Source organism: Protopterus annectens, chromosome 1.part0 (genome assembly GCF_019279795.1).
Source record: "Protopterus annectens isolate FY-2018-M chromosome 1.part0, PAN1.0, whole genome shotgun sequence".
Lineage (NCBI taxonomy): Eukaryota > Metazoa > Chordata > Ceratodontiformes > Protopteridae > Protopterus > Protopterus annectens.
This window is the reverse complement of record NC_056725.1, coordinates 1583843890-1583868076: the sequence shown is the minus strand read 5'-3', so window position 1 is coordinate 1583868076 and position 24187 is coordinate 1583843890. Positions and strand designations below refer to the sequence as shown.

Below are 24187 nucleotides of genomic sequence, written 5' to 3'. Positions count from 1 at the left end.
AATCCCCAGCCGATCTGCAAAGAGGAGAAAGTAGTCTCGGGCCAGACAGAGAAGATGCTTGGTGGATGCAGCAAAGAGCCAGTCGTCCAGGTAAATTCCCTGAAGCCTCAGGTGAGCTGCTACTACTGCCATTACCTTGGTGAACACCCTGGGGACTGTGGTGAGACCAAAGGATAGAGCTCTGAACTGGAAGTGACTGGCTCCCAGCCGGAAGCGAAGAAACCCCCTGGAGCTTCTGTGGACCTTGATATGGTAGCAAGCATTCTGGTCCAGTCACACTCTCGGAGATAAGGTAGAATGGACTGTAGGGTAACCATCCAGAACTTTTGTTTGGTGACAGACAGGTTCAAGGGTGACAGGACCAAAATGGGCCTGAGGTCCCCCGTCTTTTTTGGCACTAAAAAGAACCTGGAGTAAACACCTAATCCGGACTGGTCGAGGGGAACCAGTTTGTTGGCTCGTTTGTGAAGCAGCTTTGAAACCTCTAAAGCTGCAGCCTCCCTGTGAGTGGGTGGGACATCCGGGAGGCGTCTTGTAGCACTTGGCGGGGCAACAAATGGGATAGTGTAGGCTCTGGATATTATTTGTAGCACCCAATGATCTGCAGTTATGGACTCCCATTACGCTAGGTGTAATGATAATCTCCCCCTGACTGCCTCCAGAGTAGGACAGTCGGGCAACCCCTCAGGGCAGCTGAGTGGGCCTGTCGGAAGAAGGTTCCCTAGACCCGAAGTTCCTGGGACCCCCTCTACCTCTGGGTCAGCATCGATCCTGTCCCCCTCTGCCTCTGGGGGAAGAGATGTCCTGAAACTCCCAGGAAAACTGTGATTTCTGGAACCACATCTTCTTTTGCCCTCTTTGGTTCCTAGAAAAGGACCGCTGATGGTTAGAGAAGCGAATCCCGACAGCAGACAAAGTCTTCCTGTCTTTTTTGCTCTGGACAAGAGTGTCACGTACTGTCTTCCCGAAAAGGGAGGAACCATCGTAGGGAGCATTAGTGAATGACGCCTTGAAAGGGTCCGCAAACTGACACAACTTGAGCCAGGCATGATGCCTCATGTCTATGCTTGTCCCAGCTGCCCTAGCTGCTCCTTCTGTGGCGTGGGAAAGGAGACGCATGGATGTGTTTGATACTGACTTCAGAGTCGACATTTTCGCAGAGAACAGTTGTTTGTCCTGCTGTGATAAGGACTCTGGGGAGACTCAGCGAATTCTGAAACAAGGTCTTGCTGCAGCCATATCACATGTGCCAAATAGTTCAGCGCATGGATGGAAAAGGTCGCTGACGAATAAACGTGCTTCCCAAACCTATCCACCAACCTGGACTCCTTGTCCGGAGGGTTGACTAAGGAACTCTCTTGCGCCAGTTCCTTCTTGGTGGCTGCTGTGACCACCATAGCGTCAACGGGGGCTCCTTTAGACCAAGGTTGTCTGTCGGTGGGAGGAGAAAGAATCTTGTCAGGGCGTTTGGGGATGGGCTCTACGGTGTCAGGCTCCTTCCATGCCCATGTGGTGATAAGGTCCACCAAGGGGTCCACTGGCAGGGACACCCAGGAAGTAGATGGGCCCATGCCAAAGGCCTCCAGGAACACGGACTCATCCGTAGAAGGATTTGGGGCTGACCAACCTCTCCTCTGGTGGAGGATCTCCATGATGTCACCGAAGGAGACGGTGACCTGGGGAAACCTTCTCCTTCATCTAAATCCGTGTCCGTAGTGAGGGACTCAGGGGAGTCCAAGTGCCTCCTTTTGCACTTGCACTTACAGGGGCCTTCTTCACCGGAACTCTCTGAAGAGGACTCATGAGCCGCGAGGGGGGGGGTCCTCAAGGGGAATAGCCTGGGCCACCTCTGGCACAGGCTGAGACAGGATGAAGGGACTTGTCGCCAAATCCAGTGGAGTCTGGGTGGAATCCGAGGAGATGGGTTGAAGTCTCAATCCCTGGGAGAGAACCCTCTCCACCACTTCGAATGCTGAAGGTGAGCGTATCTCCTTGGCACCCAGCAAGGAAGAAGCTCTCCCCGGGTCCAAAGCGGGGATCGGAGCCATAGTGAGGGTAGTCTGAGGTCCAAGGGAATGGTCCGGATCCGAAAAAGTCGGAGCCGAAGATAGATCCATTCCCTCAGGTCCAACTCCCTGTCCACAGCTCAGAGAGTCGCTCGGATCCAAACTGGCCGGATCCGAGGAACTCAAGGTAACAGCCGGAGTCGAAGTTGGTGGAACCGTCGGCGCTGAGCTACCAGCTCCAAACAGTCTCGGATCCAAGAATCCAGAAGCAGCTGCATGGATCGGGGAAGGAGAGATGGGGTGGAAAAAGGGCATGGAGGTCCCCCCTCCAGAGGGAAGAGGGGCCTGGCAAGACTCCCATCTGTATTTGGGTCTGAATGAATCTACTCATCATCCTGTCCATGTCCAAGTCCGATAGGCTCCGAGTCGATTGTGAAGAGGCGACCAACTCGGATCTGGCTGCTCTGCACGGTAAGGGTGAGGAAGGCCTCGGATCAGAAGACTCCAATGGCTCCGGTGAGAAACGGGGTGAGCAGAGCCTGGGAGAAGCTGGCATCAAAGTCTTGGATGGTGGAGTAGGGAAAGATTCCCTGTCCGGAGACCTCTTGCAGGCCTATCCCTCTTCCTCTCTTTATCCCCCTTGCGCCTTTCTCTGTCCTTTTCTTTTTCTCTCTCTCGTGCATTTTCTTTTTCTTTATCTTTGTCTCCCCCAACACCAGAACAAGTGGGAGTTTGAGTCATTGTCTGAGTGGGTGGCTAGGTGGGAGTACCTGAGACAGAGGCCATGGTAGAATCCAGCATGGAGGCAGAGAGAAGACCCTTGGCAACTAACTTGGCCTTCCTGTCCCTGAGGGCCCTTGGGTTAAAGCCTGCACAGACTGAACACTGTGTTGATAAATGGGGCACTCCCAAACATATTAGACACAGAGTGTGACCATCAGCTGGTGAGAGCTTATGCCCACACTCTGTGAATTTTTTGAAAACTGACTTAGGCTGATCAGCCATACTCTAACACCAATCGCCACTCCCTACAGAGAACACAACACACTAACACGCGCTGAAGGGAAGTGGGCCTAGAACTACTTTCAGCAATAAAAAACTTTTTTTTTGGAAGCTATACTGACTAACAGTGTACACTAAAGTGGGGGGGACTAACTACCACTTGCACACAAAAACAGAATGAACCTACTTACTTATCCCTGAAGCTCATAGCAAAGGAGATCACGATGCTTACTATGGTATGGCAAACGAGATCTGAGGGAAGATAGGAGATGGTGGTGTATTATGAGTAGGGAGAGGAGCTCATAGCTTGGAGCAGAAGCTAGAAAAAAAGTTGCCGGCTCAGATCTGATATGGATCCGTATACCCACAGGTTGCAGACTACAATGAAGTTAACTACTACAGATTTGAAGGTTCAGTGACTAGTTTCAGGACCTGAACAGTTTTCAAAAGGCCCTGGACTAGACCAAACCATTGTTCAGGGGGAACCTGGAAGGGAGTGGCAGAAGTAGAAAACTTAACAGGCATCTGCTTGCAAAGCATCTGATGAGAAGCAGGGACAAGAGAAACAGAAGTAGATGTTTGGGAATTTTTATTAAGGCATCTGGCCTGGAAGTCCTTGGCTCTGTGGAGAAAGGTCAGACTTTCATGCAAAACCCTTGGACAAACAAGCGTAATAGAAATCCTGCCTTCCCTCTCAGATATGATAACACTGGCTTCCTCAATACATGCCAGGGTTCAAGCATCCGAAGAAGGCCTCAGATGGATGTGACACATGTCATGGCAGCCTCCAAAGGGACTTTTCCAGAGGACTGGGGAGGAACAGATACCCAATAAAGCCTCTAAGAAAGCATGTCACCTAAGCAGGTACACTTTGACTGAAAAGAACCACCGAGCACTTACAAAGCATCTCCAGCATCCCTTTCTGTCTTCCCTTTTCTTTCTTTTTTGAGGGAGGATGTTGGAGGAGAAAGACTATCTGGATGACACCATGGCAGAATAGGCTAAAGCTTACAGTCGCTTACACTCTAGGTATTCAAGTAATGATCGATGCCTGCTCCTTAAAGTTTTTGAGGTGAACCCTAGAAGTTCCCACGCAGAATATGCAGAGGCTGCAGTAGTCCTTATGGGGAATTTGTTTACCACAGCCACATCTCTCTTTCTTAGACACATGTAACTAGAAAAAAATGCACCAACTGGTATATGGAAAGCAGTGCTGAAACATCCACCAGTCTATCCAAACACAAAGAAAAGCAATGCGGAGATGCAGGAAATGCCACGCATATAACCAGGAAACAAATACAGCTTTATTATCAATACACACAAAGTAAAAATAAAAAAATATTAAATGCTTAACTGGTTCATCGCGTTTTTTGTCTCTTTACTGAGACTTCATCAGATCCTAATTACACCTACAAATGGCTACTCCATTTAAATATTATTTTAACTCAATTAATGTATTAATTTAAACATGAACTAAACATGCATTTCTAATAATATATTATTGACAAATACTGTGGTCCCATCAATTCCTATTATAATAAAAACCTAATCGAAAAATATTATTAAAAATATATATTAAAAACACACATTATTTAAAACCTTTTTATATTTAAAATCCCTTTATATTTAAAACTTCCATAATGGCTAGTATACACCAACCTAAAAATTTCTCACCTAGAAAATGTATGCCAATATAATAATACATGTGAAGAAGGCTCCTTCTATCCTATCCATAAAATATCTATTCCTGTTAAAAAAAAAGTACAGTTGTTTACACTTACCATAAATGTAGATGTTCGAGTGTCTTCACTGTTGCAGTCATCACATTAGGGTTATCCCCTGCTGGGGTAGCCCTCAGCCGGCCGGAATACCAGAGACTTAGTATTTCTGCGTCAGTTGCTGTCGCTTGAAGACTGACGTCAGGTTGTCAGGTGTATAAAGGAAGACAGCCAATGCCATTACATCAGTTTTTCTTGCCCTAACTGGTCAGGCGCCCCCAAAATAAGAGGTCAGGCTCTGGTGGCAGGACTCCACCAGTGGAAAAAAATACCATTATGTCCCTTCTAAGGAAAGGAGAACAACAAGGAAGAAAGGTAACAAAAAGAAAAAGGGGGAAGGAGGGAGGGAAACCAGTACTGCAACAGTGAAGACACACTAACATCTAAATTTATGTACACAACTGTACTATGTTCTTAGTGTTTCACTGTTGCAGTCATCACATTTGGGTAGATTCCCAAAGCTGAAGAAATGGGTAGAAGCAGTCAAGGAAGCTGGGGGCTGGCTAGCATGCACTGCAAAACTGCAGAGGCAAAACCTGCCCTGGATTTAGAAAAGAGAGGCAGGTGGTAATGTTTGGTAAAAGTGTGAACAGATGTCCAGGAGGCAGCCGCCAGGATGTCCCTTGTGGGAACCCCTCTGAGAAATGCTGCAGAGGTGGAGGCTGCTCTGGTGGAGTGGGTCCTAGCTCCATTGGGGGGAGGCTTGCCATGCTGCTTGTAGCAGAAATGGATGCAGTGTGCTATCCATTTGGAAATGGCTTGCTTGGAGATGGCGTTGCCCTCTGCCCTGAAGCAAAGCTAACCAGCAATTGATCAGATTTTCTGAAGGGTTTAGTCCTGTCCAGATAGTATCTGAACTGCCTGTGCACATCTAGAGAGTGCAGAATCCTTTCCCCCTTGTTTTGAGGGTTAGGAAAGAAGGTGGGTGAATGGATGGATTGGTTGAAAGCCACACTGGATACCACCTTGGGCATGAAGGATGGATTAGTTCTGAGGGATACCCTGTCTGCATGGAAGATGATGAAGGGTTCCATTGCCATGAGTGCTTGCAGCTCAGAGATTCTCCTGTTTGAAGTGATGGCCAGGAGGAAGGCTGTCTTCCAGGAGAGAAATTTTAGCTCTGCAGAAGAAGCTGGTTCGAATGGAGGCAGGGCGAGCTTTTCCAAGACAGAGTTAAGGTCCCAAGCCGGTGCTGATGCCCTTCTGGGGGGGCCTCTGAGGAACTGCTTGATCAGAGGGTGTGAAAAAAAGAGGCTGCTCAGTGGGAAAATGAGTGGAAAAAGCAGAGGTGTAAATTTTTATAGAGGAGAAAGAGAGACCATTGTGTAGTAGGTCAGCTAAGTAGTCCAGGATGAGAGGGATGGAGGGCTTTGCCATATTGGTTCCCTTAGCCTGAATCCAGGTGTAGAACCTTTTCCACTTATATGCATAAGACTTTCTGGTGCTAGGGCATCTGGCCTCTCAGATAACATCCAGAACCTGTTTGCTGAGGAGGGTATATTGGTCAGGGGTCAGGTTATAAGCTAAGCTGCCAAACTGAGTGTCTGCAATTGGGGGTGCATGAATTCCCCTGCCCTCTGGGTTAGGAGGTTGGGAACCTGAGGAAGATTCCATGGGGGAAGTGGGGACAGGCTGCGCAGCAAGGGGTACCAGTGCTGTCTGGGCCAGTCTGGAGCTATGAGAATGGTCCTTGGTTCTTCCTCCCTTATTCTGATCAGTACCTTGGGAATGAGGGGTAGGGGAGGAAAGGCATAGACCAAGAGGTTTCCCAGGGGAAGGACATGGCATCTACTTTCCATGGCATGCAGTGATGCTCCCTGGTGCAGAATTTGCTTAGCTGATGGTTGCTGTGGGAGGCAAAGAGGTCGACCTCCAGGGTTCCCCATTTCTGAGTTATTAGTAAGAAGATGTTTCTGTTGAGCTGCCGCTCATGGGGGTCTAACAGTTTTCTGCTTAATTGGTCTGCCAGGGAGTTGAGAGAGCCAGGCAGGTATTGTGCTAACAGGTGTAGATGCATGGAAGAGGCTGTGAACCAAAGGGTCATGGCCAGCTCACACAGCTGGTAGGAGTGAGTCCCTCCCTGCTTGTTGATGTACCACATCACTGTGGTGTTGTCTGTTTTGATCAGAAGAACCGCTGGAGAGAGAAGGGTTTCAAAGCTATCAAGGGCTGCTGCACAGCCATCATCTCTTTTAGACTGATGTACAGGGGGAGTTGCTGGGGGTTCCATTGGCCCTATATGCACCTGTTGTCCAGGTGTGCACCCCAAGCATAGTCTGATGCATCAGTGGTGAGGTTCTGGGTGGTGGGGTCTGGGGAGAAGGGCAGTTCCTTGTTGTGGGAGCAGCCTGTTGCCCACCAAAGAAATTCCTCCCTCAGGCAAGGAACAATAGGTAGAAGAGTTTCCAGACCATGAGAGTGTTGACACCAAAGGCTCTTTAGGTATCACTGAAGTTTCCTCATATGCAGTCGGGCATATGGAATAAGGAGTATGCAAGATGCCATGAACCCCAGGGCTTGCAGGATTTCCCCTTGCAGAAAGCTAGGGCCTGGGGGCCAGTTGAGAGAAGTAAGCTGGTAGGAAACTTTGTTTTTCTGGTGTTAAGCATGCCATCTGAGATGCTGTGTCCAGACGCAACTCCCAGGAAGATTATCCTTTTGGTGGGTACCTGTTTGGATTTCTTTTTGTTGATTGTATACCCTAAAGAGGTTAGTAGGTTCTTTACAAAGGCCAGGTCTTTGAGCAGCTTTTCCTGGCTGTCTTCCTGAATAAGACAGTTGCCTAAGTAGGAATAAATTTGAATATTTCTTTGTCTGCAAAAAGCAATGGCCGGAGCTAGGCATTTTGTGAAAACTCTGGGAGCAATAGATAAGCCAAAGGAAACTGCAGAGAACTGTAAGTTTTGAGATCCTGCCCTGAAGTGAAGATATTTTCTGCAGGACTCCCTGATGGGAATGTGGAGGCAGGCCTCTTTTATAGCCAGGGTGACTAGCCAAGCGTCCTTGGACAGCATGGGTAGCAGCTGCTGGAGGGTGAGCATTTTGAATTTTGGGATCACCAGGAAGGTGTTTAGAATGGACAGATCGAGGATGGGGTGCCAGGTCCCCTCTTTTCTGGGTACCAGAAAAAGTCTGGAGTAGAAGCCTTGGCCTATCTGCTCTGCAGGAACGTGTTCTACTGATCCCAAGGAGAGCAGGGTATGGATTTGCTTTTGAGTCTCTGCCCACTGATTTGGTGGTAGATCTTTGAACCCTTTGGGGGTTGGAAGGGTGTGGAAGGAGAATTTGTACACCTGAGACACAATGTTCAGAACCCATTGGTCCTTGGTAATGGTGGACCAGGTGCTTGAGTGAAAGGACAGTTTTCCTCCTACGGGTATGTGATGGTGGGAAGAGGTGAGGTAGGGAGGGGGTGAGTCATTGTGAGTTTTTGCCATAAGGGGGTGGCTTAGAACTCCCTAGCTTTGAAGTGGAGGTGGTCCACTGCTTAGATCTCTGCAAACCATGGGATTGCTGTCTTGGAGGTCTGTTTGCACTGGGCCTAAGCTGACCCTGTTTACTAGGTGCTGGAAAGGACCAGAACTTGGAAAGAAAATGCCTGCTGAACCTAGAGGGCTGTACCTGTAAGAAATCTTTAACAATCTGCAAAGATTTTGCTTTTACTTCCATCTTTTTTAACACCTCTTCTGCTTTAGTACCAAATAAGTTATCTTTGTGCAAGGGTGCATCCAACAATTTTGATTTGACATGGTCTGGGCAGGGGTTGTTCCTTAAGCCATGCATGTCTTCTAATGACAGATCCAGTGACTGTTGCCCTGCAAGAAGCTTCTAGGGCATCACAACTGCAGTGCAAAGTGTATTTAGTTACTTGACCAGTAGAGTGCATTAATTTCTTGTAAATCTTTAGATTCTGCCCATGCAGGAAAGGAGGAAATTTTTTGTTTAAGGAGTTCCAAGGTATGCTGCTGATATTTAAACATATGGAACTGACAATTGAGTGCCCTGATTGCAAGAGCAGCTGAGGTGTATACTTTTTTATCCCATCTGTTCAGTGCTCTGGAATCCCTGTCTGAGGGGGTAGGATTCTTAGCTGAAGTAGCTTTTACTCCTTTTGGGCCTTGACTAATGACCTCAGGGTCCGCTGTTGGGTTTTTAAAAGATATTTGTGAAAGTCAGGGACTTTGTAGTACCTGTTTGGCTTTCTGGGAGCAGGAGGGAGGGCGTCTGGAGTCAAGCTGGATTCAAGGAAGACATCATCTACCACATTTAGGACTGGCAGGATGGCTAAGGGCCTGTGCTGCGGAAGGTCCAGGAACTCTCTGAGTCTCTTTTAGACTGTGGGTAGTCTTGAGTCTCCCATTTAAAATGCTCCCTTAAATTATGCAGGGTTTCCCCAAAGGAAAAATCCTCTGGGGAGAGGCTGAAGGAATAGATTCCTCTACATCAGAATCCTCATATATAGAGAGGGGCTGCAAGTCTTCATAGTCAGAGGCATCAAATTCATCTGACTCTTGTTCAGACAAAACTTCTGGAGACAGATCTCTTTTTCTTTTTGAGGGAGTGGCTTGGCTTCCCCTAATCAGCATAAGGTCCTCTGCCATTCTAAGCATTTGTGACTGAGGCATGAGAGCAGGTGCCAAAGAATGGCTGGAAGGCGGTTTCTTGGGGGTGGTTCGACCCCTGGGCCTAAGGAACTCAGTTGGTTTAGAAAGAACAGTAGCCATGAAAGAAGGCGTCAGTTTATATCTGGATTCAGTTGCAAAGGACTTCCTCGGAAGCTGGTGCCTGCACAGCAGCTCCGGACCCATCCAAGGTAGAGACAACCACAGGATCCTTAGACGAAGAAGAGTTCTGCGGCATACCATACTCCAAAAGTGTCTCGGTAGAGGCCTGCGAATTAACTGAAGTGGGCATCAGGGGCTGCGAAAGCACCTCACTGAATTCCAGAGGACTGACTACCAGCTTGGCGGTAGCGTTGTCGGAAGGTTTAGTCCTGTGCAGTCTGTCTCTGTCTTTATCTTTACGTTTTTTGGGTGGTCAGCTGTCAGATGGCTTACGGAAGCCATATTGGAATTCCAGGACTATAAAGGGGAAAAAATGGCTACAATAAGGGCCTGATGACGAACAGTTCTGGCATTAAAGCACAGAACCGACAATGGAGGGCGTAGTGGTCTGGGCCTAGACAAGTGACGCAGTAGGAATGGAAGTCCCGGTGTGGCATCTGCTTTCCACAGGCGAGACAATTAACTTTTTCTGACATCGGTTACTGCAAGAAAAAAGGATCCCCAATGGGGTACTTAGCTTTCGAAGATTTCAACTTCATTTTGAAAATGAAACTCTGGTAGAGGCCGACTGGCACTCATGCGAACTGCTTCTGCTTCGGGGCTCCACGGCAAGAAAGACTGCTGTAATGGCGTCAGCTGCCTTCCTTTATACTCCTGATGTCAGTCTTCAAGCGACCGCAACTGACGCAGAAATACTAAGTCTCGGGTATTCAGGCCGGCCAAGGGGTACCCTAGCAGGGATAACCCTAATGTGATGACTGCAACAGTGAAACACGAAGAACATATATATGTGAACATATTTAACTAAAAATGCTAACGGACACCCTATGCTAAAAGACAAAAATAAAAATACACTCAATCTCTAAAACTTCTTTTTGTCTTACAATCTAGCTGACCTAAGATTCAAAAGGAGTAATATGGATATATTATCATTTAAAACAAGTTTTTCATATGCTTGTAATACCACTTCCCAGAAAGTTTCTCTATATTTAAACTTTTCTTCCCATAACCCAGTCAGAGCCAGACTTTAGCTAGGAAGTCTTTCAGAGTGCTTTTGAAAGATGGTAGGGAAGGTACTGACCTGATGGATACAGGTAATTAGTGCCAGGCTTTAGCAACCTTGTATGAGTGCAGACAACACCAACGCACTTGATAGGTTTGTAGACAGACAGAAGTTTTTGGCCACTGTATCACAATGACTGACTGGGAACATAGTTGCGTAGAATGTTTTTTAGTACTGGACAGGCAAGACAGATGCTGGATACTTTCATAGGTGGCACGAAGCTGTATGTTAGTTGATGAGGCAGTTCTAACAAATGTAGGCTTTCTAATGTTATACAGTGGTGGGTTCTAAAAGAAGTATTTGCTGCAAATTTAGCAACTTTGTTATAGCATTTGTGTAAATTTTAATTTTTGTGAAGCCTGGAGGTTAGTGAGGATGGTAGCACAACAAAGAAAGGTGGGAAGGAGATTAGTAGTGGCAAGTGTAATTTTAGTTGTGTCAATGAGAAAGTTTTCAGCTCTGTACAGCATCCCTAGTTTTTTATGAATTTTTCTTATGCAATTTATATATGCAGGTAGAATGAAAAGCTCATCATCCAATAACACAAATAATAATTTGCTATGAAAAGCGACTTCAATTGCTGCACTATCAACAGAGAGGACTTTACATTTTGTAAATTCACGAGAGAGGGATTTGGGGAGCAAAAGTAGTAGTTTGGGCTTTTTTGGGTTGAGCAGGACTTGTGAGACATGACGCCATGTTTTCAGTTGATATTAAAGCTTCCCGAGTAATTTTTGGAGGTGTACCATTGTTGTCAGATGTGCAAATGAGAGTGGAATCATCTGCGTATTGTATTAGGGTGTGGATGTATAAAGGGTGTTGGAGAAAATGTTAAAGTGGAGGAGACCAAAGATAAAGCCTTGTGGTATACCTGTAGTGACTGGGAGGTAAAAAGAGAGCATGAAGTGCCATTTTACAGACTGACACCTATTGGACAGGTAGCTTTTTAACCACAGAAGGGTGGACAAAGAGACCTAATGAGGGCATTTGAAGTAGAAGTTTGCTGTGACAAACTGTGTGGAAGGCTTTAGACAAGTCTAGAAATAAGGAAGAAACTAGTTTGCAGTTATCTATAGCTTTACAGACAGCATCTATACAGCTTAAAAGGTTATTTATTTACTTTATTTTACATTTGTTGACAAGGAAAGTCCAGCTGGACACAAAGGCCACTTTTCAATGGAGCGTCAGGGCGAAAAGCTCCTGTACATGCACAATAAACAAAATCTTTTAAAGTTATACAATGTCAACAATGTCAAGCAGAATACAATCACAACACATTTTACAATGTCAAAAGAGATAAGATAATAAATATACATACAGTAGTAAGGCTTCTTATACTAACTATATTCTATACAAATACACAAATAACTATGCAGTGTGACAGAGTGCCGAGTTATTTACAAAGAGTGGAAAGCAAAAGGCTGATTTAATTCTGAGAAATAAATGACATGAGTGGGAAAAGAGTTAAGACAGCCATAGACAGAAGATGGGGTAGGTGAAGACAGGGTGATGGTAACATAGTAGAGTAGAGCAGAGGTATAGTAGAAGATGAGAGAGAAAGCAGAGGTGTTTTTACTTATCCTGGAGCTGTACAAACACCTCCCAAAATAGTCCACTGCCAGAGAAGTCTGGTTAAGGGGGTGAACCTCAGTATGCCGATACATGGCTTTCCTCTTGACAGCAGGTGCTAAAACAACAGTCTTCACAAAAGAAATACAATCTTTACGTGGCTGAAGGATCCTGCCCTGCTTTATAGGCAAAGCGGCTACTATAGTTGTTCTTTCCAAGCCATCTGGACAACAGCATCTACCATTTTGTTGGTCAGAGGGGCAAATAGGATCAAGAGGAAGGTGCCTAGAAAGCCTTCTACATGATCTTGTCAGTATAAAAGGGGGGCTGCTGGGGCCAATCCCTTTTTACGCATGTGTTCTAAGATCTACCCAAACTTGTGGTCATCAAGAAGGATTGCAGGGGAAACTTATCTGTAGTTATCCCGGTCTGAGACTGGCAACTCTGTAGTGAAATGCCATGAATCTTCTTGTAGAAAATCTTACCCCCCTTCTCTGGTGGGTAAAAAAAACAGGGAAAGTAACAAAGACCCACAATATCCTGACAGTGTCACTCCCCCCCAAAAAAATGTCCTGGGAGGGAAAGGTGAAGACCTCAAGTACAAACAATGTCAAGCAGTCCTGGGGTAAAGACAGTGTGGTGACAGACACAACCCAAATGCAATTGCTCCTCAGGGGGAGGGGGATCTTGATGCACAGTCCATCACTGATGTCCTACTCTGTCTCATGAATGTCTTATCCACAAGAGTTCCATCAGCAAGTACTTATAATACAAGGGCCCCAATGCCAAGAGGTTCACAAGAACTAACCCAGTTAACTCCCAACATCCTTAGCTCCAAAGACTCAAAAGCAGATGATACAGAAGTAAAGAATGGCACAAGGGACATTGGTGCCAAATCTGATCTCTGGTATTTGATATCAAAGGAAAGGCTGGTGCCAGGAGAATCATTACTGATAAGACCAAAATTAAGCCAATATTGGGGCTACAAGGAATCTATAATGTTCAGTGCAGACAGACACTGACACAGTCTCCTATTGGCTCCAATCCTAGATCAGGTTGGTGGTTAGCCTACAAAGTCTCTATAAGCACCACTACAGGGGACAATGAGGAGGTACATGGCTATGGGATAGCATTAGAATAGTCACTGTCCATCACTGTATCTAATGGGGTACAGATAATTTCCCCATCATCATCTCAGATTGGAGGAAACCCTCCATCATCTTACTGTATTTATGGTGTAGTGTAGCTGTAGTACTGAACCTCCTACAAGAATTAGAACCAGCAGACAAGACAGACTTGGAAGACTGATGCCTAAAAGAGATCAGACAACTTTGCTCAGACTCTGACAAAGAATAGACACTGCCCTGTGTGGGGAAAATGGTGCCAGGGTCAAACAGACATAAAAAATGATACCCAAAGCACGTCAATGGGACCCAGAGAGGAATCTCTGTCTTCTATCTTTGGTCTCTTGGGGGCATATGGGACAATTTAGGCCTAGATGAAGCCTCTCAGTTTTTTCTGGCCTTGTCCCTATTGTTAGGCTTCTGGAACCTAGACTTGGAGCCTTCTTGCCTGCTCTCTATCCCTGGGCAGACGACTGTAGACTTGTTACGTCAATTCTTAGTAGTGCTTAGGACTTGCAAAATTCACACTCAGCAGATAAATGTTCTACACCCAAGCACCCCATGCATGTGATCTGTGGTAGAGTCTTGTGGCTACACTGTTCACACTTTTTGAATTAGAATGACCTTCCATTTCAAATACTAGCAAAAGCAGACAGAAATAACAACCAAAGGCAATCAAGCCAAAACACTCACTACACTTTTCTCTACAAGAAATAAAATAAACAATCGAACATCAACTATCAACCTAGGCAGCAGGCATCTTTATCCTCATAAGAAAATTAAGAATTAAGCAATAAGACGGCAAAAGTAAAAACGGCATGAAACCTCTGCATCTCTTGTAGGGGAGGGGAGAAACAGCAATTAAAACCTTTAAAAAAAAAGTAACGGGACAGCTCACACATACTTGAAAAATCAATCAAAGGTAGAAACAATAATTTTCAAGATTTAACACCACAACTGAAGAAAAGTTACCAAAATCTCTACCAGATTGGCCACACATGGAGACTGAGGACAGTACCTTTAGCTGCATGTGAAAACAACAATACTGAACTGAAGCCTGAGGAGAATTATGGAACACAACAGGATGGGATGACAAGTTTGAAGTCTGGAAATATCCTGGTGGCAAGTAGATCTGAGTCAGTGGCTGAAGTCCTGCAGCTGAAGGCACCACACCTATAAATTTCCATTTTACACTCTCTTCTTTGAGCGTATTTATTTGCAGATATAGTAAGACCAGTGGTTTTATACAAAATCCAAATCTAAATAAAAAACGTACCACTGCCTGGATGACCACATCCACAGAAAACCATTTCTACCATAAACAGTAAACATATTCAGTCCATTACACTTTAATGTTCCATCATGTTTGAAAAGGCAAATAAAAGCAAAACAGCTAAATGAAAAGCATGAAGTCAGTCATTACATGATTAACATCAGTTATGCAATTCAAATCAGCTATCACTACTGGTCCTTTTAAATAACACCTTAAAACCACTGAGTTACAGACACACACCAATAATTTATTCAAATGTACACTATGTATAGCTAAGGTAAATAAGTCAGCCTAATGGATTGATACTCTGCTCCGATCTGATCATTACAAATTGGCTAGAAAACACTTAAAATAAAAATTTCTAAAATCTGTCTCGTATATAAAAACAGACATCTCAAGTTTGTATGTTGTACAAAAGATATATAAGCCACAACTTAATGTTATATGGCTATACAAAACACGTATTATAGAAATTCACTACAATTTAGCACAAAATAAACAATACAAGAGGACATCATTCTAAGTACTATTCTGAATTGATGTCACCAATAGCTAAACTGTCTTGCTCAAATATAATCTGTCTAAATCAAGATCCCTAAATATGTGGTAAATGACAGACACAGGAAGACAACTTAGCAACACGTATGTACAATGTCAAGTTAGCATTTTAACTTAACAGCCCATATACAGCTACTGTCCCATGAAAACATAAACAGTACCTACCCTTCCTCTGTCTCATTAATGACGTCACATATATCCATATTGAGTGCCCAGTCTTCTGACTGCAGAGCTCCATTAGTTGCATGTTCTGCATAGATTAAAAAAAAAACAAAAAAAAACATCAAGATACAGAACACACCATGCTTCAATCTGCTGAATACTTTATTTGCAGGCATGCATAAAGTTCATACTGTTGAAAACATAGCACTTTCCTAGGAGCTCCACAAACACTTTTGTGGAGTGCTATTCAAAAGCCCCTCAAAACTGCATACATTTCCTTTACACCTATATCTTTATAATATGAATTTTGAATATGTCAGTGTTGTCTAACAAATTCTTGGAATAGACTGCAAAAGTTTACACATCAGTAACTTAATTCAGTATAGTCGTCTTTTAAAAGACCACTTTAAAATAAATCAATGTTTTGGATAAGTGAAAATAAGCAATTACCAAATAAACGTGGACTTTTTATTTATTTACCCTTTGTTGACTGGGTTAGGCCTACTAGGGCAGCAGCCTTTTTCATTGTTTTCTGGGTTAATCCCACTAGGCTAGCAGCCTCTTTTAAGGTGAAACCCATGGTGGTATTCATACTAACTAAAGGAAATTTGACCAGGGCACTGGGAAACTTCCCATAGTTTTTTTTAGATAAGTGCCCTAGGATCTTAAACATCCACCTCAGATACCACCAACACAGGCAAATGGCACCTTGGTTAAATGTTTCAAACAGATAAAGATCAAGCTGAAGGTCGATACGTGAATTTCTATAAATACACGACAGTGGTGAACAAAGTGCTTATGAAGACACAGGATGTAATTCTGAAAATGTGCAATAAGTTTTGTGATGCAACTCTAGAGCTGTAAAGGACATCTGAGGAAAAAAGTTGAGATAGGTACTCACCATAACACGGGATGTCTCCAAAAGTATTAAGGGTGTACAACTGGAGTGTAGGCAACTCCTGGGAGTAGTGCTGAAAAAACAGCGTTCAAGTGCATTTTGCTTCGCAGTCCACTGGGGACCAGCAGAGGGGCATATATTAACCATACACTTTTTTCACATTTCTGCCAAGATTTTTTGAAACATGAGCATATCTACTGACTGCAATGACAAGTATAGCTAATGTATTTAAAATGTATGTACATATCAAAATACCACTCCCACCGAAAGGAATATGCACATCTTGCTAGAGAAAATGCCATGAATTTTGGCACTCTGCTCAACAAAGTTGCTAACCCCGGGTACATCCACTTAGGAGGGATATCCTACCAGCTACAGTATTTGTACAGCAACAAACTCCCTGTCTGTTTGGCTGTCTGTACTGTCACTCACCACTGTGCAGGTCAGTTCAAACTGCCTCAGAAGGAATAACCATTTCATGGGGTTGTGACTTCAGAAAACAGTTGTTGTCTTTCAGCTTTTCCCAGTTAGGGGTCGCCACAGCGGAACTCCGGTCTGCTAATGATTGGCAGTAGATTTTCACGAACGCTGAGGTGCCAGCACGACGTTCAACCTTCAACGAAGGCACGCCCATTTACGCATGTCTTTCGAACGCCCACTCAACCGCGGGGAGGACATGCAGACTCCACACAGAAGGCACTCCCTGCACTCCAGCCGAGAATCGAACAGGAGAACCTCTTGCTGTGAGGCAACAACGCTACCGCTGCACCACCGCGGAAATCGTTTTAAAGCATGACAAAATGAATATGTGCATGTCTACACATGTAGCAGGTCAGTGCAGTGTATGGGCAGAGGACCAAGTTGCTACTTCCAGACTCCAACCCTTTCCAAAACACTAAAGATGAATCCAAGGCCCTTTTAGAATGGGCCTTGACCCTGCCTCAAACTGCCTTGTTGTAGTGGATATAACAAAAGGTAATAGCATGAGACAACCACTTGGAAATAGTCTGCTTTGACACAGCTTGTCCTTTTTTCTTGCCTTCACAAGAAATGAACAACTGGCCATGGTTCCCGAAAGATTTTTTTCTGTCAATGTAGTACCAGAGTTGTCTGTGCACATCCAACATATGGATATTCTTTCTTCCTCATTTTAGGGTTCTTTGAAGAAGACAGGGAATGCATTACTTGGCTTAAAGTAAAGTTAGCTGTTACTTGAGGCATAAATGAAGGATCATTTCTAAAGGGAACCCTATCTTTGTGAAAAATTAGATAAGTCGGCCTACCGCAAGAGCTTGTAACTCATATATTCTTCTTGCAGAGGTCAGAGCACTTAGTAACACTGTCTACCATGTTAAGAACCTCAAGTCAGCCTGATGAGCTGGTTCAAATGGAGCAAGAGTCAGTTTTTCTAACATAAAATTAAGATTCCAAGGAGAAGCTACCTATTTTCTAGGAGGCTTGGTACACAACACCCCTTTCAAATACATTTTCACATGACACTGCATTGCAAAAGGGAAATCCATGGGCAGACATACTGAAATGTCTGATAAATGAAAATGAACATTGATAGAGTAGTAAGACATGCCACAAGATAGTAATTTAGATAATACAGAACCACAGAAATACTAGGCCTAAAAGGATGCTGGTTCCTGTCTTATCACCTATTAGAAATTTTTTTCCATTTACTAATATGTCATTTTCTAGTAGGTTTTCCCAACTTCTTTAATACTAGCTGTCCATCCTTGGGGAAATAGGTGCCTAAAATGTACTAAGATTCTATCATCTAGGCTGAGCATCACAGCTGTCTGGGGGTCAGGATGCATCAAACTCCCCTTGTCCTGTCTAAACAGATCCAATCTGTGAAGAGGTTTGTGGTAATTGCTCTTGGCCATTTCCAAAAGAAGGGAGAAAGTACAACTGTGTACACTTACTATAAATGTAGATGTTCGAATGTATTCACTGTTGCAGTCATCACACTTGGGTTATCCTCCCAGGGGTAGCCCTCAGTCGGCCCAAATACCAGAGGCTTAGTATTTCTGCATCGGTTGCTGTCGCTCCAAGACTGACGTCAGGTTGTCAGTGGTATAAAAACGGGCAGCTGACGCCATTACATCAGTTTTTCTTGCCCCCAAATAGGGAGCTAAGTTGGAATAACACCACCAGTAGAAAGCAAAAATAGCCCTGTAAAGAGTGAGGAAGAGAGAGAGAGACAAGGGGGCTGGAGGGTTGGAAACCAAGACTGCAACAGTGAATACACTCGAACATCTACATTTATGGTAAGTGTACACAACTGTACTATGTTCTTCATGTTTCACTGTTGCAGTCATCACACTTGGGTTGATTCCCAAAGCTGAAGAACGGGTGGAGGCAGTCAAAAAGAGTTAGGGCTGCCTAGTATAGCCTGCAGGACTGCGGTTGCAAAGCCTGCCCTGGATTTGGAAAAGATAGGCAGGTGGTAATGCTTGGTGAAGGTATGAACAGAATTTCATGTTGCAGCTTCCAGGATGTCCCTGGTAGGGACCCCCTGAGAAAGGCTGCAGAGGTTGAAGATGCCCTAGTGGAATGTGTTCTTACCCTCTGTGGGGGTGGTTTCCTATGGTGTTTGTAACAGAAATGGGTACAGTGTGCTATCCATTTGGAGATGGTTTGTTCTGATATGGCCTTGCCCTCTGCCCCTAGTGCAAAGCTGACTAGTAACTGGTCAGATTTCCTAAAGGGCTTAGTCCTATCCAAGTAGAATCTGAGGTGTCTATGCACGTTTAAAGAGTGCAGGATCCTTTCCCCCTTACTTTGAGGTTTAGGGAATAAGGTGGGCAAATTAATAGATTGGTTGAGAGCCACACGGGACACCACTTTAGGCATGAAAGTTGGGTTAGTCCTGAGGGAGACCCTGTCAGCATGAAAAATTATGAAGGGTTACACAGCCATAAGTGCTTGTAGCTCAGACACTCTTCTAGCTGAAGTGATGGCCGGAAGCAAGGCTGTTTTCCAAGAGAGGAATTTTAACTCTGCTGAAGCTGCAGGCTCAAAGGGGGGTAGCGTGAGCTTTTCTAACACAAAATGAAGGTCCCAAGCAGGGATAGGGGCTCTTCTTGGTGGCCTTAAATTGTTAGCCCCTCTCAGGAACTGCTTGATGAGAGGGTGTGAAAAGAGAGGTGGCTCAGTGCTGTAATGTGAAGTGATGGCAGAGGCATGGATTTTAATGGAAGATAAGGATAGGCCCCTGTAGAGTAGGTCTGTTAGGTAATCCAGGATGAGAGGTAAGGAGGGCTGTGCTGGGTCAGCTCCTTTAGTCTGGATCCAGGAACAATACCTTTTCCACTTGGCAGCATAGGATTTTCTAGTGCTGGGTCATCTGGCTTCACGTATAACATCCAGGACCTGCTTGCTTAGGCTGGCCACTGGAGGAGAAGTCAAGGAATAAGCCAGACTGCCAGGTTCAGGGTCTGCAATTGTGGATGCATGAATTCTCCCTCCTGCTGAGTCAGGAGAGTTGGAATCTGAGGGAGGTGCCATGGTGACAGACTGCGCAGTAATGGGTACCAGTGCTGGTGTGGCCACTCTGGGGCAATCAGGATTGCCCTTGGTCTTTCCTCCCTTATTTTGAGTAATACTCTTGTAAGAAGAGGTAGAGGGGGAAATGCATAGATTGAGAGGTTTACCCATTGAAAAGATAGGGCATCCACTTTCCAGGCCTTGCTGTGAGGTTCCCTGGTGCAGAATTGGCTGACTTGGTGGTTGTGGGGGGAGGCAAATAGGTCCACCTTTGGGGTACCCCATTTCTAGGTCACAAGGCTGAAGGTGTTGTGGTTTAATTGCCACTTGTATGGGTCTAGGAGATTTCTCTTTACGTTGTCTGCCAGAGATTTTGGTTGCCTGGCAGGAATTAAGCTAGCAGGTGAATATGCATGGCTGAGGCCATGTTCCAAAGGGTCAAGGCTAGCCTGCATAGTGGGTAAGAGTGAGTTCTCCCCTGCTTGTTGATGTACCACATCGCTGTGGTGTTGTCAGTTTTGATTAGTAGAGGCCCCAGAGAGAGTGGGGATCTGAAAGCTGTCAGAGCGTGCTGAACAGCTAGCATCTCTTTTTGGTTGATGTGCAGATGAATTTGCGTTTGGCTCCAGTGGCCCTGAATGCACCTGCCATCCAGGTGTGCACCCCAGGCATAGTTTGATGAGTCTGTGGGGTTAGGGTCTGGGTGGCGTGGGGTTGTGAAAAGGGAAGTCCCTTGTTGTGGTTGCATGCTGCTGCCCACCAAAGAAAATCTTTTCTTAGACAAAGTATCATAGGTATAATAGTTTCTAGGTCCTGAACGTTGACACCAAAGGCTTTTTAAGTACCACTGAAGTTTCCTCATATGTAGTCTGGCATATGGAATTTGTAGAATGCAGGAGACCACGAACCCTACAGCTTGCAGGATTTTACTTGTGGATAACTGTGTTCTGGTGGCCAGTTGAGAGAAGTAGCCTGTCAGATAGGCTTGTTTTTTTGGATTAAGGAATACCATCCGGGATGCTTTGTCCAGGCTTGCTCCCAGGAATACATTTTTGTGACTGGGGACTAGTTTGGATTTCTTTTCATTGATAGTGTACCCCAGTGAGGCTAGTAGGTCCTTTACCAATGTCAGGAGCTGCAACAACTTTTCCTGACTGTCTGCCTGAGTCATCCAAGTAGGGGTAGATTTGAATATTTCTTTGTCTGCAGTAAGCAAAGGCTGGAGCCAGACATTTTGTGAAAACTCTGGGAGCAGTGGATAAGCCAAAGGGAAGTGCAGAGAAGTGATAATGCATAGATCCTGCCCTGAAACGTAGCTATTTCCTGCAAGCATCTCTGAATGGGATATGCAGATAGGCCTCTTTTAGGTCTAGGGTGGCTAACCAGCCATCTTTGGACAGCATAGGGAAAAGCTGCTGTAGGGTGAGCATTTTAAATTTAGGTTATCACCAGGAAGGTGTTTAGAATGGAAATATATAAGATGGGGTGCCAGGTGCCCTCTTTTCTGGTTACCAGGAAAAGTCTGGAATAGAAACATTGGCCTATCTGTTCTGCAGGAACAGACTGAATTGCCCTCATGGAGAGCAGGGAATGAACTTGGTTTTATGCCTCTGCCCACTGTTTTGGAGGAATATCTGGGAACCCTTTTGGGGTTGGCAGCATGTGGAAATAAAATTTGTACACCTAGGACACTAAGTAGAGGACCCATCAATCGTTGGTGACGGAGACCCAGTTTTTTGCATGGGAGGCAAGTTTTCCTCCTAGGGGTACGACCAAATGGGCAGAGGTGGGAGGTGGAGTTGAGAAGTCATTGTGAAGTCTTTCCATGAGGGGGTGGCACAGCACTCCCGGTTTTAAAAGTGGAGGTACTCCATTGCTTAGATCTCTGCATACCCTGAGACTGCTGTCTGGGGGGTTCTGCTTCCCCTAGGTCTATTTTGAGGTGGCCTTGAGGGGGCTGGAAAGGACCAATGTTTAGAGGGGCAATGCCTACTGAATCTTGGGATTCTGGACTTGCAAAAAGTCTAACTGTCTGCATAGCCTTAGCTTTTTCTTCCAGCTTTTTCAAAACCTCTTCTGTTTTGGTGCCAAACAGCTTGTCTTTATTCAGTAGTGCGTCCAATAATTTTGATTTGACATGGTCTGGCAAGGTCTGTTCCTTAAGCCAAGCATGCCTTCTAAGTACAGAACATGTGACTTTTGCCCTGCAGGATGCTTCTAGGGAATCAAACCTACACTGCAGGGTATGCTTACGAACTTGGCTTGCAGAATGCATAAGCTCCTGTAATTCTTTATTTTTTGCACAGTCAGGGAAGGTAGATAATTTTTGTTTAACAAGTTCCACAGAATGTAAATATTTCAGCATGTGGAACTGACAATTTAATGCTCTAACGGCAAGAGTTGCAGAGGTGTATACTTTTTTACCCCATCTGTCTAAAACTTGGGAATCCCTGTCCGAAGGGGCGGGATTCTTAGCTGTGGTTGCTTTTATTCCTTTAGGTCCTTGGGAGATGACCTCTGGGTCAGCAGTAGGATTTTTGAAAATAAATTTGTGTGAGTCAGGAACTCTGTAGTACCAGTCAGGTTTCCTGGGAGCAGGAGGCAGAGTATCAGGAGTTAGACTGGGTTCCATAAAAACATCATCCACAACATCCAGAACAGGTGGAATAGCTAAGGGTCTGTGCTGTGGTAAATCTAAAAATTCCCTGAGTCTCTTTTTGGACTGAGGATAATCCTGGCATTCCCAATGGAAATGCTCTCTCAAGGTATGTAATGTTTCACCAAAAGAAAAATCCTCTGGCGGAGAGGCAGAAGGAATAGATTCCTCTGCATCTGAAACCTCATAAGCAGATAAGGGTATGTCTTCATAATCAGAAACCTCACAGTCGTCGGACTCCTGGTCAGATAAAGCTGCTGGGGACAAGTCTCTTTTCCTTTCAGCAGGGGTAGGCTGGCTTCCCCTAATGAGCATAACAAGGTCTTCCGCCATTTTAAGCATCTGAGATGGAGGGAAGGAAGCAGGTGCTTCAGTTTGGATCATCATTTTTTTTAGGCATAGTTCATACTCTGGACTTTAGAAACACTGTTGTTTTAGAAAGAACTGAAGATGCGAAAGAAGCAGTCGATTTGTGTCGAATATTGGTAGTGAGAAAAACTTCCTCAGAAGCCGGTGCCTGCACAGCGGCTCCGGACCCATCCAGGGTAGAGACGCAGGTTCCGTAGTCAAAGAAGAGTCTCGCGGCATACCGGACTCCAAACGGGTCTCGGTAGTGGCCTGCGAATCTATAAATGCAGGCATCAGGGGCTGCAAAAGCACCTCACTGAGTACTGGCAAACTGGCAACTAGCTTAATGGAAGTGTCGTCGGCAGTTTTGGACCTGTGCGGTCTGTCTTTATCCTTACGTTTTTTCGGAAGATTGGTAGTAGGATGGCTTACCAAAGCCATTTTGGAATACGGAGATCTAGAGCGAAAGTATTTAGCTACGATAAGGGCCAGATGATGTATAGTTCTGGCATTGAACAAAGCACAAAACCGACAGCGAGGGATGTCGCGGTCTGAGCCTAAACAGGTGATGCAGTAAGAATGGAAATCTCGGTGTGGTATTTGCTTTCCACAAGCGAAACAATTGTTAACTTTTTCTGACATCGGTTAGAGCAAGAAAAAAGGATCCCCAATGGGGTATTTAGCTTTAGAAGACTTCAATTTCGGAAATGAAAGCTCAGGTGGCGGCCGACCGGCACTCGTGCGAACTGCTTCTGCTTTGGGCTCCTCGGCAAGAAAGACTGATGTAATGGCGTCGACTGCCTGTTTTTATACCACTGACAACCTGATGTCAGTTCTGGAGCTACAGCAACCGACGTAGAAATACTAAGCCTCTGGTATTCGGGCCGACTGAGGGATACCCCCTGGCAGGATAACTCAAGTGTGATGACTGCAACAGTAAAACACAAAGAACATCCACTGTTGTGTGGGCCAGAAGGGAGATACCACAATGATCTTTGAACAGTACTTCTGAAATTTCACAATAACTATGAATATTAGTGGAAAGGGTGGGAAAGCATTCAGGAACATTCCTGTCCAAGCAAAATAAGCAGCACCCATCTTTAAGGCCTTCTTGCAAATCCTGGAAAATAAGTTTGCCAACTGATTGTTGAGAGTGGAGGTGAATAGATCTGTTTGAGGTGTTCACCGCAGATGGGTCAATTCCTGAAAGACCCCCCCCCCCCAATTCAGTTCCCCTGATTCAACTTCCATTCATTAGGATGCATCCTGATCCTGCTCAGCTTGTCTGCCACACAGCTTTGGAGCTTTGGTCTCATGGTGTGTAAGATGCCTGTACAGTGAGATGACTGAAAAGCTATATCCAATGCTACCATGACTAGTCTGTAAACAGGGTAAGATCTGAACACCCCACGCACACATACACACAATATTTATGTACCACATCTCTGTGGTGTTGTCTGTAAACACTATT

General features: G+C 45.0%; 1 protein-coding gene across 4 annotated transcripts in view; it reads right to left on the bottom strand.

The window, feature by feature from the left end:
- TOM1 (target of myb1 membrane trafficking protein) overlaps window positions 1-24187 on the bottom strand; it is a 1917838-nt gene that overhangs the window by 1511842 nt on the left and 381809 nt on the right. For all 4 annotated transcript variants that reach the window (XM_044068060.1, XM_044068069.1, XM_044068077.1 and 1 more), the window contains exon 2: window positions 15323-15407. In XM_044068060.1, coding sequence (XP_043923995.1) covers window positions 15323-15407 — 85 coding nt within the window. The remainder of the gene's footprint in view (window positions 1-15322; window positions 15408-24187) is intronic.